Source organism: Alternaria triticimaculans (genome assembly GCF_023758025.1).
Source record: "Alternaria triticimaculans strain BMP 0046 chromosome Unknown scaffold_1, whole genome shotgun sequence".
Classification (NCBI taxonomy): Eukaryota; Fungi; Ascomycota; class Dothideomycetes; order Pleosporales; family Pleosporaceae; genus Alternaria; species Alternaria triticimaculans.
The window spans coordinates 3,621,990-3,637,175 of NW_026055958.1; the positions used below are offsets into that span (position 1 = coordinate 3,621,990).

The 15,186-nt window shown below is 53.5% G+C and overlaps 6 protein-coding genes across 6 annotated transcripts; 3 read left to right on the forward strand and 3 right to left on the reverse strand.

Moving 5' to 3' along the window:
• Positions 1-416: 416 nt before the first annotated feature.
• Positions 417-892, forward strand: RPL34B (60S ribosomal protein L34B; the record flags this gene model as incomplete). Its single annotated transcript, XM_049361877.1, has 3 exons — positions 417-440; positions 523-636; positions 686-892. 3 exons carry the CDS (start codon positions 417-419, stop codon positions 890-892), a joined length of 345 nt encoding a protein of 114 aa, XP_049227160.1.
• A 1,245-nt stretch (positions 893-2,137) lies between these two features.
• J4E78_001218 (uncharacterized protein) lies at positions 2,138-4,627 on the forward strand (the record flags this gene model as incomplete). Its single annotated transcript, XM_049361878.1, has 4 exons — positions 2,138-2,332; positions 2,530-3,371; positions 3,419-3,696; positions 3,744-4,627. The coding sequence occupies 4 exons, from the start codon at positions 2,138-2,140 to the stop codon at positions 4,625-4,627; spliced, it is 2,199 nt and encodes a 732-aa protein (XP_049227161.1).
• Positions 4,628-6,847: 2,220 nt separating this feature from the next.
• Positions 6,848-8,696, reverse strand: J4E78_001219 (uncharacterized protein; the record flags this gene model as incomplete). Its single annotated transcript, XM_049361879.1, has 2 exons — positions 6,848-7,458; positions 7,508-8,696. The coding sequence occupies 2 exons, from the start codon at positions 8,694-8,696 to the stop codon at positions 6,848-6,850; spliced, it is 1,800 nt and encodes a 599-aa protein (XP_049227162.1).
• A 783-nt stretch (positions 8,697-9,479) lies between these two features.
• J4E78_001220 (uncharacterized protein) lies at positions 9,480-9,984 on the reverse strand (the record flags this gene model as incomplete). Its single annotated transcript, XM_049361880.1, has 3 exons — positions 9,480-9,491; positions 9,559-9,606; positions 9,667-9,984. 3 exons carry the CDS (start codon positions 9,982-9,984, stop codon positions 9,480-9,482), a joined length of 378 nt encoding a protein of 125 aa, XP_049227163.1.
• A 578-nt stretch (positions 9,985-10,562) lies between these two features.
• J4E78_001221 (uncharacterized protein) lies at positions 10,563-11,724 on the reverse strand (the record flags this gene model as incomplete). Its single annotated transcript, XM_049361881.1, has 2 exons — positions 10,563-11,382; positions 11,444-11,724. 2 exons carry the CDS (start codon positions 11,722-11,724, stop codon positions 10,563-10,565), a joined length of 1,101 nt encoding a protein of 366 aa, XP_049227164.1.
• Positions 11,725-13,045: 1,321 nt separating this feature from the next.
• J4E78_001222 (uncharacterized protein) lies at positions 13,046-15,032 on the forward strand (the record flags this gene model as incomplete). The annotated part of the gene is made up of 5 exons (XM_049361882.1): positions 13,046-13,254; positions 13,304-13,541; positions 13,588-13,854; positions 13,903-14,289; positions 14,343-15,032. The coding sequence occupies 5 exons, from the start codon at positions 13,046-13,048 to the stop codon at positions 15,030-15,032; spliced, it is 1,791 nt and encodes a 596-aa protein (XP_049227165.1).
• Between the last annotated feature and the right edge of the window lie 154 nt (positions 15,033-15,186).

A 15,186-nucleotide genomic window follows, 5' to 3' on the forward strand; every position in this document is an offset into this window, starting at 1 on the left:
CCAGACTGTCTCCAGAAGCTCGAAAGTCGTATAGTTGGCAGGGCACACGAAGCAGAGATACACCCTCTGCGCGTTGTGTGGAGTGGCGATGGAGATGTTCGCATTATAGTCTAGTGAATCTTCTTGCCAGGCCTCCGTGCACGGGCTCGCGTCACGTGATGGTGGAGCCCGGCTTCCTTGTCTAGCGTGCTAGCGCAGGTCGGCTAACCGAGCACACGACGATTTTCGCTGCCTCACTAACCAACGACGACAACAGTGGTAAGCAAGCTCGCCGTCCTGCGAAGTTCTTCGACGATACTAACAATCCCTTTCCAGACCCAGGTACGATTATCGCCCTTTGCGACACCACCTCCGACATCCTTTCGCTCACACGCACACAGACAATCGCCCACTGATTCCCCGGGAAATCTTTCACAATGCCGTCCAACAGACTCACCTACGTACGTCGCACCGCACTCCCGAGCCCTGGACCAGGCGAATGAGGATCTTGGATCGTTGGAAGCAAAGACTGACATTGGGCAGAGGCGTCGCGCGCCCTACAACACCAAGAGCCAGAAGGTCCGCGTCATCAAGACCCCCGGTGGTGAACTCCGTTACCTGCACATCAAGAAGAGGGGCACTGCCCCCAAGTGCGGTGTAAGTCAGACCCGGAAGGATGCAAAGGCTTGTTGTTGACAGTTTGTAGGACTGCGGTACCAAGCTCCAGGGTATCCCAGCCCTCCGCCCCCGCGAGTACGCCCAGATCTCCCGCCCCAAGAAGACCGTCCAGCGCGCCTACGGTGGATCGCGATGCGCCGGCTGCGTCCAGGACCGCATCGTCCGTGCTTTCCTGATCGAGGAGCAGAAGGTCGTCAAGAAGGTCCTCAAGGAGTCCCAGCAAAAGAAGCGTTAAGCGGTTGCATTGAGTGTCAAGGGGTTTAGCATGTCAAAACTGGGTCTTCGGTGTTCATGTGCATTATGGGCAGTCTCCTGGTTCGGTCGGCTTTTACGATATCAAGATGATTTCTACGTCACTCCGCCAGGATGTAGCTGAGTAGGGTCACGAATACATCCACAAGCTACACGCTATGTTTCCCGACAGACTGCGGTGTGACACTATTATCAGGACTTGGTGGCTTGCATGCTGTTCAGATCTCGAATGCTAGTATGGGTATCCGAAATCTTTTAACCTGTGCGCGAGGTTCAACAGCGGCCAAGGCAACGCCAACAATCCACACCACCATGTTCAACCCAGGCCTGTCTGATGTCCCTGCAACCTGCGTCATGATAATGATAGCATGCCCTGAACTTACACTTTACCGCTGGTCCTCATTAAATAACCTCTTCGGATGGGGTACACATCAGTAAGACTTGGAAATCTGACACTTTGCGACCTGATCTAAAGATTGAAGTTGTGACGGCACCTTATAGAAAGAATAAATCAACAGGTCTGCAGCCTATATTGACATAAAAGCGTGCGAAGTAGGCCCCGGGGTGACCTAAAGTTAATGTAGGGTCTAGGGTGTTCAATTCTTCTCTTGAATGTGGTGACGGGAAGAACCAGTGTTCCCATTCTCATCTTTTCGTCCCCCATTTTGACGACGCATGCACTAAACTTCTGTCAACACGTCTGATGACAATAATGCAAGCGTGAATGACCTCAGACTTTGATGGTCCTGTTTCGCGCGCTCTCACGCTCCTACGCATGCGACATCGAGAATCTTCAGCGCACCAGGGCTAGTCCTGGAATACCCAGCCAAAACGCGAAAAGTCCAAGAAACCGGTTCATAACGCGTAGGTGTAGGGCCCGGATAGTTACGGTGGAGATTGCCAGAACGAGGCTTGCCGCGATTCAGCATGGGTGGTCGCAGGCTATGATTGGAGAGTCAGAACCAATTCTGACAAGCTCGCCCGCGTCTGAGAGCCCACAGTTCGGCGGCTTCCTGCAGGAGCTTGCAGCTTGTGATAGCAGTCAGGCGCGCATGATCGAGTGAGTCTCCCACGGCATTGGAGTCAGAGTCGTGGCCAGGCAGCCGGTCAAGTTTCGCACGCGCTTGCGGCCTCGGACTCCCTCTGCTGGACCCCCACTTCTACCTACCCTCACAACCTAAATTCCCTGCGATATCGGTCGCATATGTCGAACAATATGCTGCATTCCATGTCACCAACGACGCCCGGACTAAATGGACTGCCGCATCCGTTCCAGAGCCCCAACAGCACCCACACCAGAGGATTCAAGCGCTCGGCTAGCAGCGACGATGATGAGAATGGCGACGGTGATACGCGGCCCTCGTCGTCGTCGCGGCGCAATACCGCGGTGAAGCGCGCCTGCAACGAGTGTCGCCAGCAGAAGGTAAGTTCTTTTTTTCTACATGCCGTCCATGCGCCCATGGAGAAGCTCAATCCCAAGCCTGGGCGCCCGCGTGCGCGCCACTGGGATCAATGCGTGTGACTGTTTACGATGCTCCGCGCCTGTATACGCCCTGCTACCACCAACGACATGCTGTCAGATGTCAATGTTTCATAGTCCCGCTAACGGTGCCATTGCAGCTCAAGTGTAACGTCCAGCAAGATCCCTTCGTCAGCTGTGCGCGATGTCAGAAACAGAACCTGCGATGCGTAATCGAGCCCAACTTCAAGCGTGTCGGCAAGCGTAATAGGAATGCCGAGATGGAGAAGGAGATGGAATACTTGCGAGAGCGACTCGCCATGTACGAAGGCCAGTCCACGCCGAACCAGCCTGTCCTGAATGCTCCGCAGCAGACGTCAGACAACCACACCTTCACTCCCGGCCCAGTCCCCAAGATGGAGGACGACGCCTTCCTACAGACACAACATACACAAGTGGCGGCAACATCTCTGCTCGACTTGCGCAGCGGATCGCCCATGTTCTTCTCGCTGGGTGCCGGCGAAGTGCGACTGGGCCACAGTGAGGTCAACGAGCTGTTCGCCGAATACTTTCAGCTATACCACCCATTCCTGCCATTCTTAGATCAAGTGCGTTCGCCTGAGGAGTACTACTCGCAGGACCACAAGCTGCTGTTCTGGGCTATTATCGCGGTTGCCGCACGCCGCTATGGGCCACGGCCGGTTCTGCTGAAGGATCTCTCCAAGCCGCTGAGCGATCTCATCTGGGACTCTATTCGAAATCAGCCGAACCACCATGTAGTCAAGGCCTTGTGTCTGCTCTGTACCTGGCCACTCCCAGCAGAGCGGACAGTGACCGACCCGACTTTCATACTGTGTGGCGCTATGATGCAGGTTGCCATGCAGATTGGTCTGCATCAGCCGACGCACCCGGATGACTTCTCCAGAACGAAAATGCAGCTGCGACGGGAGGATATACACGATCGGCTGAGGACGTGGGCCGTCTGCAACATCGTTGCGCAAACGTGAGTTTGTACCATCAAAGCATACTGCCAAAGCTAACGTATTGCAGTGTGTCAACAGGAAACGGACAGCCCTCGATAACCCTTTACGATTCGACACTCGACTTCAAAGTAGACGACGAAGAGCACATGCGCATTATACCACCCACACTGTTCGTCCGCCTTCGCCAGGAAATGGCTGCGAGCAGGATCAATAAGCTCCTGTACTCCGCCAACAGCCATCGCTTCGCCGAAGGCGCCGCCACAAGCTACATGAGTCTGGAAGCAGATCGTCTCAAGGAAGAGCGTGTGAAGGAAGAAAACAGCTCCCTGGACGGGGTGGACAGCGGTATATATGACACCCTCATTCATGGGGACTTCTCTGACTTCAAACAGGCCTGGAAGAACTGTACCACTACGCCGTCTCCTTACATTTGCATCTGTACTCGTTCTTCAGCCCGGAGATACGGCTTGAACGGCGGGACGACCTTGTCGCGCTGTACTTCGCCGCGACGGCCTATCTGGAGCGTGTCTTTAAGATACAACACGAGGGCAGGCTGCCTTACGTTCCCTACTACGTCATGCAGATGGCTCTTGCAGCCGGTTTCGCCTTGCTCAAGCTCCTCAACTCAGACTTTGCCAGCAAGCTTCCCGCGAACAAAGGTCGACAATTTGTTCTACAGACTGTGGATGCGCTGAGGAAATCCAAAGTATGGTCGAACGATCTCTTGGATCGATTTGCCGAGGTTCTGGCACAGTTGTGGAAAGAGAGTTCCCGCGGCCGCAGCCTACACAGCCTCTCTCAGTCGCCGTCTCTTAGTAACTCAGGCATGAGCACCATGTTCAATCAGCATAATCAGCAACAGCATCAACAGCAGCAGAGGCGACCAAGCACTGGAATGTTAGATGACCCTCTCGGCCTAATCATCCGTAGTCGGATGAGCATGAGTGTAGTCTTTGACTGCGCGTTCCGCTGGCGAGAAGCGCAGGTTAGTGGAGCTGCGGAACAGCTCGAAAACACGGTCATGACAAACCCCACGAATCCGGACTCCTCCAGCAATTCTACACCACCGCCTGGTGCCGTGGAAAACCCGGCTCATACCTTGCCCAATTTCAACCCACACATCAACACGCTTAGTATGCCATTGCAAATGCCCAATGGTATGGCTAGTGCGAACAGCTTCGAGATGTTCGATTCGGTTTCCTGGTTACTAGACACTCAGCCAGATTGGACGACGTCGTACGGTAACGGCAACTTTGGTAACGAGTTTGGAGTGTAGCTTGCTCAGTAGGACCAGACTGACCTTCTCTAATTTGTCTACTTTCACTCAATTTGGCCGGTGGGGAACTGTTTGCTTGCCCAGAGTGCTATTTGCCCTTGTATTAGCGTGGAGTTTGGAGTTGTGGGTAGGGGAAGGTACGCCTAACTGGTGATGGTCGCTTGGTATCCGGTATGAAGGAAGAGTAGTTCAGTAATGAAGGGAAATTCATTGGTATGGACATAACTTTACTTTGGGAGGTATCTTGACGAAATCAGACTCTCTAGGCACATATACGCTGAACTTCGTCGAATCATCACAAATGTGATGTGTACCTCAAAGGTAGAATTTGCCTCAAGGCATATATCGGAAAGGTTATAATCAGTTCGATCTCGCCTTGATATGAAAAAAGGAAACCTCAAAGGTACACACGTATTGTGTCCAGGGTCATGGTTGCTCCTGCCGTAGCCTCCTCAAATCACTCCTTCCTCAGCCTCCAGCGGCAAGCACGAATAAGCGCCTGCCCGAGCGATCCCAGAAAAATGCAACGTCTCGTCAGATCACCTCCACAACAAAGACCGAAGCAGTTCTCAACTCTCCCGTATCGCCATGACCTCGACCACTTCCCCGCCGTTCTCCCTCGCTTCTCTATCTAACGACCGTCACCCGCGCGTCCTCGAAGCCCACATCGTCCTCCATATACTCATTCTCAGTACCGCGATCCTGCTCCTCATGCAACTCATTTCGCACACGGCTGCCGCCGAAGCAGTCGAAAGCTATGGTATGCCGAAAGAAGCGAAGAAGGAACTCATGCGAATGTTCTTTGAACGAACGGCAGTTTTCAGTTGGGTCTTTATCTATCTGTTTGTGAGTTTGAGGAGTGAGAGTCTGGTACGATAAGGAAGTAGGGATCGGGATTGAGGTCGGGGAAGCAGGACTGACCGTCAGTGTCAGTTGCCAATATTGACGCGTGATAGGTACCGCTGGATGCGCTGCACGCTTCGCTGTGTATTGGATGGTATGCGGATCAGTTCCATCAGGTACGGAGGGAGAGGGACGTGGGTAAGAGGCGGAGAGCTACAAAAGCATGGCTGAAAAGGTTACGGCAGCGCTTTTCCACATGGTGGAATCAGCAGTCGGAACGTCTCAAGAGAAGAGATGGAGAACAAGAAGAAGAACGCTCGCAAAGACCCGCACACGACATCGAACGTCAGCGATCAAGTCGAAACTCTACACTTCGCAATGCCACATCATCACACTGGACCAGCGACTCGGACAACATACCATCGTCATCTCCACGATCCCCGCATCAGCACACATACCACCCCTTCCTCCACCCGGCCTACAAGCCCCTAGCCCACAATCTCCTCCTGAGCCTCTGGGACATAATCATGTTCCTAACTCTCGCCTCCCACATCTACGTCTACGTAACCAACATCAAGCCCGGCCTCGCTTTCTGCATCGGCAAATTCCACTACCCTCTATGGCATTTCATCTTCCTTCAAAAGGGACTTTCGTTCCAGGCCCGCTGCAATCGCGTCAACTGGGGTATACACAGTGCAGGTGGCATATCAGCGACGGGCGCAATGTTGCTGGCTTTGTGGCATGTCTGCGCGCTGTTGTGTAGGTTTTGGGGTGGTGTGGGGGAGGGGTCAATACGGAGGATGAAGAGTAAGATGAAGGGAAGAGAGCACAGGGGTGGCGGAGAAGGTATTGGCATGGCAGATTGGCAATATCCACCGAGAGATGTGGATATCAGGTCGAGGAGTTCGCTGAGGAGGAGCGTCAGATCAGGAACGCAGTCTGGCACGCAAGCTGGCGCGGAAGGTGGTGAGAGGAGGGAAGGTACGCTTGGCAGGGAGGAGATGGGAGTTGGTATGACGCAGAGAAGAAGGACGAGAAAAGAGAAGAGTGATGCAAGTAGTGACAGGAGGAAGGAGAGTAGAGGTAGTAGATGGAGCTGGCAGACTGAGGGGTTTTTCGAGTGCTTGGCTTGATTGGTGGTGCCGCATCGCGGGAGATATTCAGGGTGAATTTGTATACGGAAACTGGCTGGCTCTTCTCTTTTGAAAAAAAGATAATGAGAAGTCGGAAACGCTTGTCAACTAAGTTGCTGGTAAATTTGTTGAGATTGAACTGTAATATGACGCCGTTAGCTGTAAGTCTATATCAACCGGTATCTCTTCTGCACCCAAAACGCCAGAGCATGCCTTTCGCAACTTCAAACTTCAAACTTCAAAATCAATGTCCACAGCCACACTCCTCACCGTGAACAACACCACCATCACCTCTCTTCTTATGATCACCTCCATAGCTCGCGAGATGCGTCTGTCCATCCAGCCTCTGCCCCTCCTCAGGGATCTTGCCCATCCAGCTAACCTCCGTACCATTTACATCCAGCACCTTCAACCCCGTGCCCTTCTCCCTCAGCTCCTTAGTAACAGCCTCAACATCCACATCCAGATAATCCCTCAAAAAGTCCCCAACCTCAGTGTTCTCATGGTTACCCACCAGCGCCTTGGCAGCGTCAGGGTCCGAAGAATAGATATTGACGTCTGCGCCGCTGTGGCCGTGGGTCGACCAACCGGTTTGCGAACGCCGGGAGACCATGTCTGCGTATTGGTATAGGGAGGTGATGGGTTCAGCGACGAGATCAGCGACTTCCTTGTCGGTGTAGTCGTAGATGCCGAGGCCGGATGTGATGGAACTCCGTACAAAGTTGGCCTTGTCTTCGTCAGATGGGCCGGCGAGGAGGTACTTTGTGTATTCGAGGGCGAGGCGCTCGGCGGAGTGCGAGGCGTTTGCGAGGGGGGAGGGGTACCAGAGGTATTCGGGGTAGGATGCGTGGAGTTCTGGTGAATGTTAGTGAGGGTTGCTACTGGAGGGGTGGGGAGAACGTACGGCGGGCAACAGCTAGACCACCTGTCTCGTGGTCTGAGGTGGAGACCATGACTGTCTCGGTCTTCTCGTTTTTGATAAAGTCCAGTACGCTGGTAAAGGTCCTGTCGTATGCGAGCACCTCGTGTACTTGAGCAGCAGGGTCGTTGTGGTGGCCTGCATGGTCGATTCTCGATCCTTCAATCATGAGGAAGAAGCCCTTGTCGCTATCCCTGGTCGCATCGCTGAGCGCCTTCATGGCAACCTCGGCCATCTCGTGCAGGCTAGGGTAGATGTCGTTCTCGTTGCGGCGGTCAATCTCGTAGGGGATATCTGTGTCGGCATAGAGTCCCAAGATGGGCAGATCTAGGCCCGCTCCTGTTTTCAACATGTCAAAACCCGCGCGGTCGTCGACGTATTTGTATCCTTTCTTCTTCGCCAGTTCCACGATGTCTTTGTTGTCGGCGCGGCAGCTTGAGTCGACGGTCGAGTTGGGCAGGAAATGGCATCGGCCGCCTCCAAACATCAAGTCAACGACGCGCCCAAGCGGGTAGTCTCCGACCATCTGTTCTGCGATGCGGTCTTCTTCCGATCGCATGTTGACGTGAGCGGCGAAGCATGCCGGTGTCGCATCCGTGATCCTCGTGGTCACAACGAGGCCAGTCATGTATCCTGCCTTCTTGGCCGCTTCCAGCACTGTGCCGCATGGCTCGTGGTCGGGTGTAACGGAGATGGCACCGTTGTAGCTCTTCTGCGCACACGAGAACGCCGTCGCGCCTGCCGCCGAGTCGGTAATGAGGGAGGAAGAGGACCGTGTTCGCGACTGTCCGATAAGGTGTTGATCGATAACGAGCTGTTCGCTCCAGGGTGCGCCGTTCTGGAACTGCATGAACGATCTTGTAAGCGACAGCGAGGTAGGGCCCATGCCATCAGACACCATGAAGATCAAGTTCCTCTTCCCGTTCGCATGTGAAGCCTTGGAGTCGGAACCGGCCTTCTGGAAGATGACGGCGAGCACGATGACGGCCGCTGTTGCGATGACAGCCCAGACAAATAGACCTATTTCTCTCCAGAACTTCCATGATCGCGGCCCGTCCTTCTCCGTGTGTGCTGTTGGGCGGCCTGTGAGCAGGGCTTCATCTTCTGCTATGTCGCGCTCTCCGCTGATGTCCGAGGACGCGCGTGCGGAGAGGAGTGGGCGAGCGCCGGACATGTTCGTGGGTGAAATGTGGTAGACGCTCTAATGCGAGAGTTGAATGTTGTAGGCGGACTAAAGGAGTGTCGGGGGTGTCTCAAGGGGACATGGCGCTGGGTGTCGAGTCAATCTATCGTCGGTCACTCTGTTGGGAGGCCACGAGATGTCGCGCCGGCTGATCGACATTGGGGTGGAACACTTGCGGGGACGTGCGCCTCGACGCTAGGAATAGCATCATCTGAAGGTGAGGCATGACCGCTGTGCGACACTGACATAATCCTTGCCGTCGTGACGGTTTGTTAAATACTCAACATAAGGCAAAGAAGATGGGGTCGTTTACAGATGTCATAAATGGAAACTACATCGCGCTGCACAGCTAGATGGACCCTTAACCACTCTTCCACCCCCACCCAACAACACCATCAAACTCCAGTTCCACTTCCCCATCCTCTCCAACCTCTTTCTGTACGATACTTTTCATAGCACCATTTAAATCTTCTAGGATCCCCTCTCGCTCGCCCTGCCACCATGTACTCCTTACATATTGCAGCGGAAACTGCATAGTCTCCACGAAAACATCTGGCGTGCCAACGCGCACAGCTTTCTTCTCATTAGAGGTCCCTACTCCTCCCAAGCCCACTGCTTCAAACTGCTGTGCCAAGTATGACTCGTCAGCCCAAAGTCCGCAGAACTTTTCTCGCAGTTCCTCACGCGAGGGCGAGTAAGGCTGTGGCGCGTTTGTGAGAGCGATGCTGCGAGTGAGAAGGCTATCCCATGACATGCTCGACCACGTTGCAACTGCTATGTATCCGCCTGGGCGCAACAGTGAGCAAAGATGCGTGAGTGTCTGTGCGGGGAGCATGGATATAGCGAAGGAGACGAATATATGTGTGTATGATGCCTTGGGGAGAGCTTGGGTTACGTCTGTCTGGAAGAAAGCATTAGTATCAACCCAGTGCTGGAGCGTCCGCAGACACGGATAACTCACATTCCCATCCACAATCTTCGTATTCAGTCTCTTCCATCCCTGCGTCTCTCCTCGCGCTCTCAAATGTTCCAACATCGGAGGACTGATGTCAGTGCCCAGCACTTTCAACTGTTCCCACTGCTCTTTTGGTACTGTATCGTAGATTTCCTGTGCAACAACTCCCGTTCCACATGCGAAATCGAGTATATTGGCTTCAGCTCCTGTTTCGAGATAGGCAGCTATTCCTGATTGTTGGACGATGGTCTTGACGTAAGGACGAGTCGCCTTCTCGGCATTCTTGTACTTTTGCGCGGATTCAGCGTCGAGGAAACTTGCCATTGTGTATCGAGAGGTAGAAAAGTTCATTTTAAATGAGCTGGATATCGGGATGCGAGTTGGGTTTGATTTGGTGTGCTGTGTGTGATGCGATTAACATGAGGGCCGCCATCCCGCATATACTCATATATACGATGGCTGAGCATTGCCCGGCAGCACTACATTGCAAACCTTCTTGCTCGGAGACAATGTCAGTGAGCGTATACGATCGGGCGTATAGAGAAAAAGTCTCCACAGTCGATGTCAGCTGTGCCCACGTATGTCTCCGAGAGCGATTTGGGTGATCTCGGGGACTTTACACGGCAGGCTAGCAGAGCATTCCAATAACCAGTTTCAACGCCCCATGCATGGTTGCGAGACACTCCAGGGTTTCGAAGGTACTGGGACTGCATCAATTTTCTATGAAAACGTAGGATGAGGAGATCTTGTTTAAATATAATGGGTATACCTTTTCGATCGTCCATGTAAATGCTGACACCCCAAACTCCGCGCTATGCTAATATCAAAATCCCTCGTGTTTTTCTTTGAACGACTGAACTCTTCCAGTGAAGACGTTGATAGCCTTCTGCGTTCCGGGCAATCTAAATTTCTTCGGACGAGGTCTCCAGCCACTGACCAAAGTAAACGCATGTCCTTGCTGAGATCTCACCCTCGTTTCCGCAAAGATCGAAAACAGGGCAGTTCCCGCATGGTGCATCCACGAAACCGTTGTAGACCTTGGTATCGGTGGCGCGTAAGACAGTCCGGTAGTTTGTGCCAGAGATCTTCTCAAGCCGGTCGTCAAGAACCATCATCTCCAAGAGTTGCTCCATATCGTCCTCCCTCACAGTCTTGCCACGCAGGACCTCCTTCGAGTTGAGCCAGTTGGCCACAGAGGCCGCTGTCGGGTATTGCGGGTTGTGTCGGTGAACGAGCTTGGATGTGTTTGGGTCCTTTGCGGGGTTGTATGGCTTCACGGCTGGCGCCTCTTCTATATCTCGCACGGCGCCCAGAACCTCGGCCTTCTTCTGCGCGATAGCAGCTGTCCTGTCGCCCGTGCTGTCATAGTCGTTCCAATTGCCGGGCACCTTGATGCAGGTTTCGTTCTCCACATGCTGAGCGACGATGCCCGATATTGTTTCGATCAGTGCCATGTCAAAGTCACCCTCTGACTGCCATGGGCCACCTGCAATGTCTTCTGATGGCTTCAAGTGCTTCAAGAGATACATCTTCCGGTTGGGGAACTTGACGCTCATGACCGACTGCACCAAATCCTTCGACTCCAAGCTCTTGAGACATTTTGTGAGAGTCTGTTGCGTGACGTTTGTTTTGGCTCGGAGGGATTTGGACCAGATGCCGTCGGCTTGCACTGAGTCGATGTGGGAGTAGAGGAGGCGTTCGTCGGGTGTAAGTCGTCGCAGTCTGAGAAGGAATGTCTGTCAGAGGAGTTCAAGATGCCATGTCCGCGAGCGTCTAGACCTACTTGTCCGCTTCTTCCCTTGTCCTTAGCTTCCAGCACATTTCGCCCTCGAGGCTCATGAGCTTCAACAAGTGGCGGTCGCATAGCTCTTGCAGCAGCACTATTAGCTGAGCCACAGTATCTGCGACCTGCATATTTGAGAGGTCGCGCTGGAAGAAGATCTGGCCCGCAAGCCGCTGCGCGCATTTGTCGTATAGAGCATCGGCGGGGCTGATGACTTCGGTCGCGGAGGTTTCGGCGGGCTCCTCCTTTGGCGCAGGCGACGGCGCTACTGCTGACGCCATGGTATGCGATATTGGACGAAAGTGGTGTTATCTGTCGGGCATGCGAGTATCACGGGAAGTCGCGAGTGCGTTCAAGTCGCGACATGTGAATCACCAAAAGTTTTGAGTGGAGCCCGCCGCGAACCACGCCCAATCACGCTTCTGTGGCGCAAGTACCCGCTCGAGGTCACCCACCATCCCAGGTTTACTTTGGGAATCCCTTGTTCTTAGATGACTGCATCAAAGCGAATCGGATAGCATGCACCTCGTATAAATTATGGCAGTCACACCTCCCATGGGCTATCATAGGCTCGGCGGCACCCTTTCGAGCTTCCAATTTCCCCACGGGACGCAGATGCGGGGAATGTCACACCGAACCTACACCCTCGTCGCGTCGCCCACCCCAGACTTGCTCAGTGCGCCAACGAGCTGCTCCGTATCGAGGTGCATGTGCAGTATGCGCCGTCAGAGTTCCCGTCACGGGTGTTCCACCATCCAGTCTGCTGGCATCGACTATGCCATGGACTAACGTTGAGACGTTCGAGTGGCTTGATCTGGATCGAGACTCTATCGCAGCTGAAAGTAGACCGCACGAGTCCAGACCCCGCATGCGTGTCCCGCTAGATCAGCAGCGTAGCCCGGTTAACGACTGTCGAAACAAGACCGAACAGACTACTGCAGCACGGGAAACGTTAGACGATCGTCCTTCGAGCATTCGACCATCCTGCAACCACGGACTGGTGACGCATCTTTGTACTGTGAAGATTAGCCGGTCGCTGCATACAGAAGTCTGCTGCGTTTCGATATCGCGTACAGTCCGTAGTATTCATAACTAGCTGTCTGCATGATCCACAGGTTCCCTTCACCAGGGCAACAAGTTCACGGGACTCCCGGTTACCGTCATCCGGGTACTGCCCCATCAGCCTCCTCGAGACCACAGCGTTCAGCCTCTACCGAACACCCCCGACTCCGGGGCTTCCGCTGCTTGACGCCTGAGCACGTGGAATTAGCTTGCGCGTAACATTCTGGCCCGATGAAGACGTTCGAAATACCAGTCGATATACGAGAACTTGGCCTTATGTAGACAAAGTAGATCATTACTCTGTATTTCCAAAACGTGGCGCTGACATGACAGTGTCCCCGGCTATCTGGAACCTGCCTTCACCTGGGCACGCATGTCTCCACCTAATTCTGGGGTACCCCAGATTTACACCCATGATTCGTGAGCCAGTTGCATGATAAAGATAACCCAGAGCCCAGTGTGGTTGCACAACTCTAGCCTCTGCGTTTCTTACGCACTCTTCCACAGAGGCCGTCAACATCATACCAACATCAATCCATCATGGCGGAAGAGAAGCAATACCGCGAAGAAGTCACTACCACCAACGAGAGCCTCACTCATCAGCATACTGCCAGCAGCCATGGCCTTCACCACGACCATGTCGCTCAAGAAGCCCTTGGTGGCCATACCGCCGATCTGGGCAAGTCATACTTCACAAGCATCAACTTCATCGGTACTGTCGTGGCTACATGTCTAGCGCAAATCTCTGGGTATGTCTTTGCATCAATCACTGGAGGTCAAGGTACTAAGAGTTCCCAGTTACCTGGGATGGGTTCTCCCCGCAAACACACTGAGTCTCATCAACGCGGCGATCGGTCCGTCACCGGACATCATCTGGGTCGGTATTTCCTGGACAGCTGGATTCGCCATCGGTTTCACACTTGTCGGTCGCCTGTCGGATATCTTCGGTCGTAGATGGTTCTTCATCTGCTCGTCAATACTCGGTCTCATTGGGAATATCATTGGTGCAAGTGCACAGAGCATCAATATGCTGATTGTATGTACTGGCAACTACAGCCTACGCATGATACTGACTGTTCTAGGCCACAAACTCCATCAACGGTCTTGCCGCTGCCGGCCAACTGTCTTTCCACATCATTCTCGGCGAACTCGTTCCAAACTCACTGAGAGGTCCGGTGAACGCTTTCGTGCTATCGACATCAGTGCCGTTCGCCGTGTTTGGTCCGCCAGTAGCACGATCACTCTATCAGACTACCGAGCTGCAATGGAGATGGTGTTACATTCTCGGATGCATTGTTAATGTACTTGCAATCGTTCTCTACTTCTTCTTCTACTTCCCACCAACATACGTAAGGAGCACCCACTTCAGCCAATACAAACCCGGCTGACAAAAGCAGGAAATGCTTCACGTTGGCGGCAAATCGAAACTCAAACAACTCAAAACCCTTGACTGGATGGGTATCTTCTTGTTCTCAACTGGTCTCGTCGTCTTCCTCATTGGTATGAACTGGGGCGGCTCCGCATACCCATGGAAGAGCGGTCACGTACTGGGAGCACTGTTTGCTGGCTTTGCCACTCTAGTCGCTTTCTGTTTCTGGGAGGCCTACGCCCCAGGACTGGAGTATCCCCTCATTCCTCTACGTCTGTTCAGGAACATCGAGTACGATGCCAATGTTGCTTGTGCTAGTCTGGCAGCCATTGTCTACTACGCAAACTCGATCATCTGGCCTACGATGGTCTCCTCGCTCTTTACCACAGACATCACCAAGATTGGATGGCTCTCGGTAAGTCAACGAGTAATCATACCATCGTGATAATCTTGTTCTGACAAACACAGTGCGCCGTTGGTGGAGGACTCCTCCTCGGCCAGATCCTCGGAGGCGCGGGTGTCCGCTACCTCCCACGCATGAAGATCCAAATGACTGTCGCAGCCGTTATAACCACCGCATTCGTCGCCGCGGTCGCCGCCTCGGACGAAACAACAGAACAACGCACAACCGCCCTGCTCTTGATCGGCACCATCGCCGCAGGCTACATCGAGAACCTCACCTTGTCCAGTACAGCCTACCTCTGGGACCCCGCTGACATCGGTCTCGTCACTGGTGTCATGGGCGCTATCCGCACAGGTCTGTCTGCCATTGCCACGAGCATGTACTCCTCCATTCTCGCAACCGAGTCTGCAAAGTACATCCCGCAAAAGGTCATGCCTGCTGCGCTTGCCGCTGGTCTTCCCGAAACGTCTCTTCCGGCACTGTTCACTAGTATCACGGCTGGTGATTTCAGCGCTGTACCTGGTATCTCGCCTGAGATTATCGCGGCAACGGGACAGGCTGTCAAGAGTGCGTATGCACTTTCTTTCCGCACAGTGTATCTCTGCACACTTCCGTTTGGCGTGCTGCTTATCGTTGCGGCGGTGCTGTCGCCGAATGTCGAGCAGTATCTTACGGATGAGGTGGCGAGGAAGATGCATGGTAGGGGTGATGAGAAGGGCGATCAGGCTGTTATGAAGGAGGTCGTTGATGCCTGAGTAGGCAGATCTTCGAGCTTCACAGGTAGCATGGATGTCAAGTTCTCAAAGAACTGAAATGAAATGAAATGAACTCTTTTCCTGCTAAGGCAGTCCACGAAGACTTTTATCCTCGTGATTCAATGTACATGCCTTTGATATTTAGCGGTGTTGC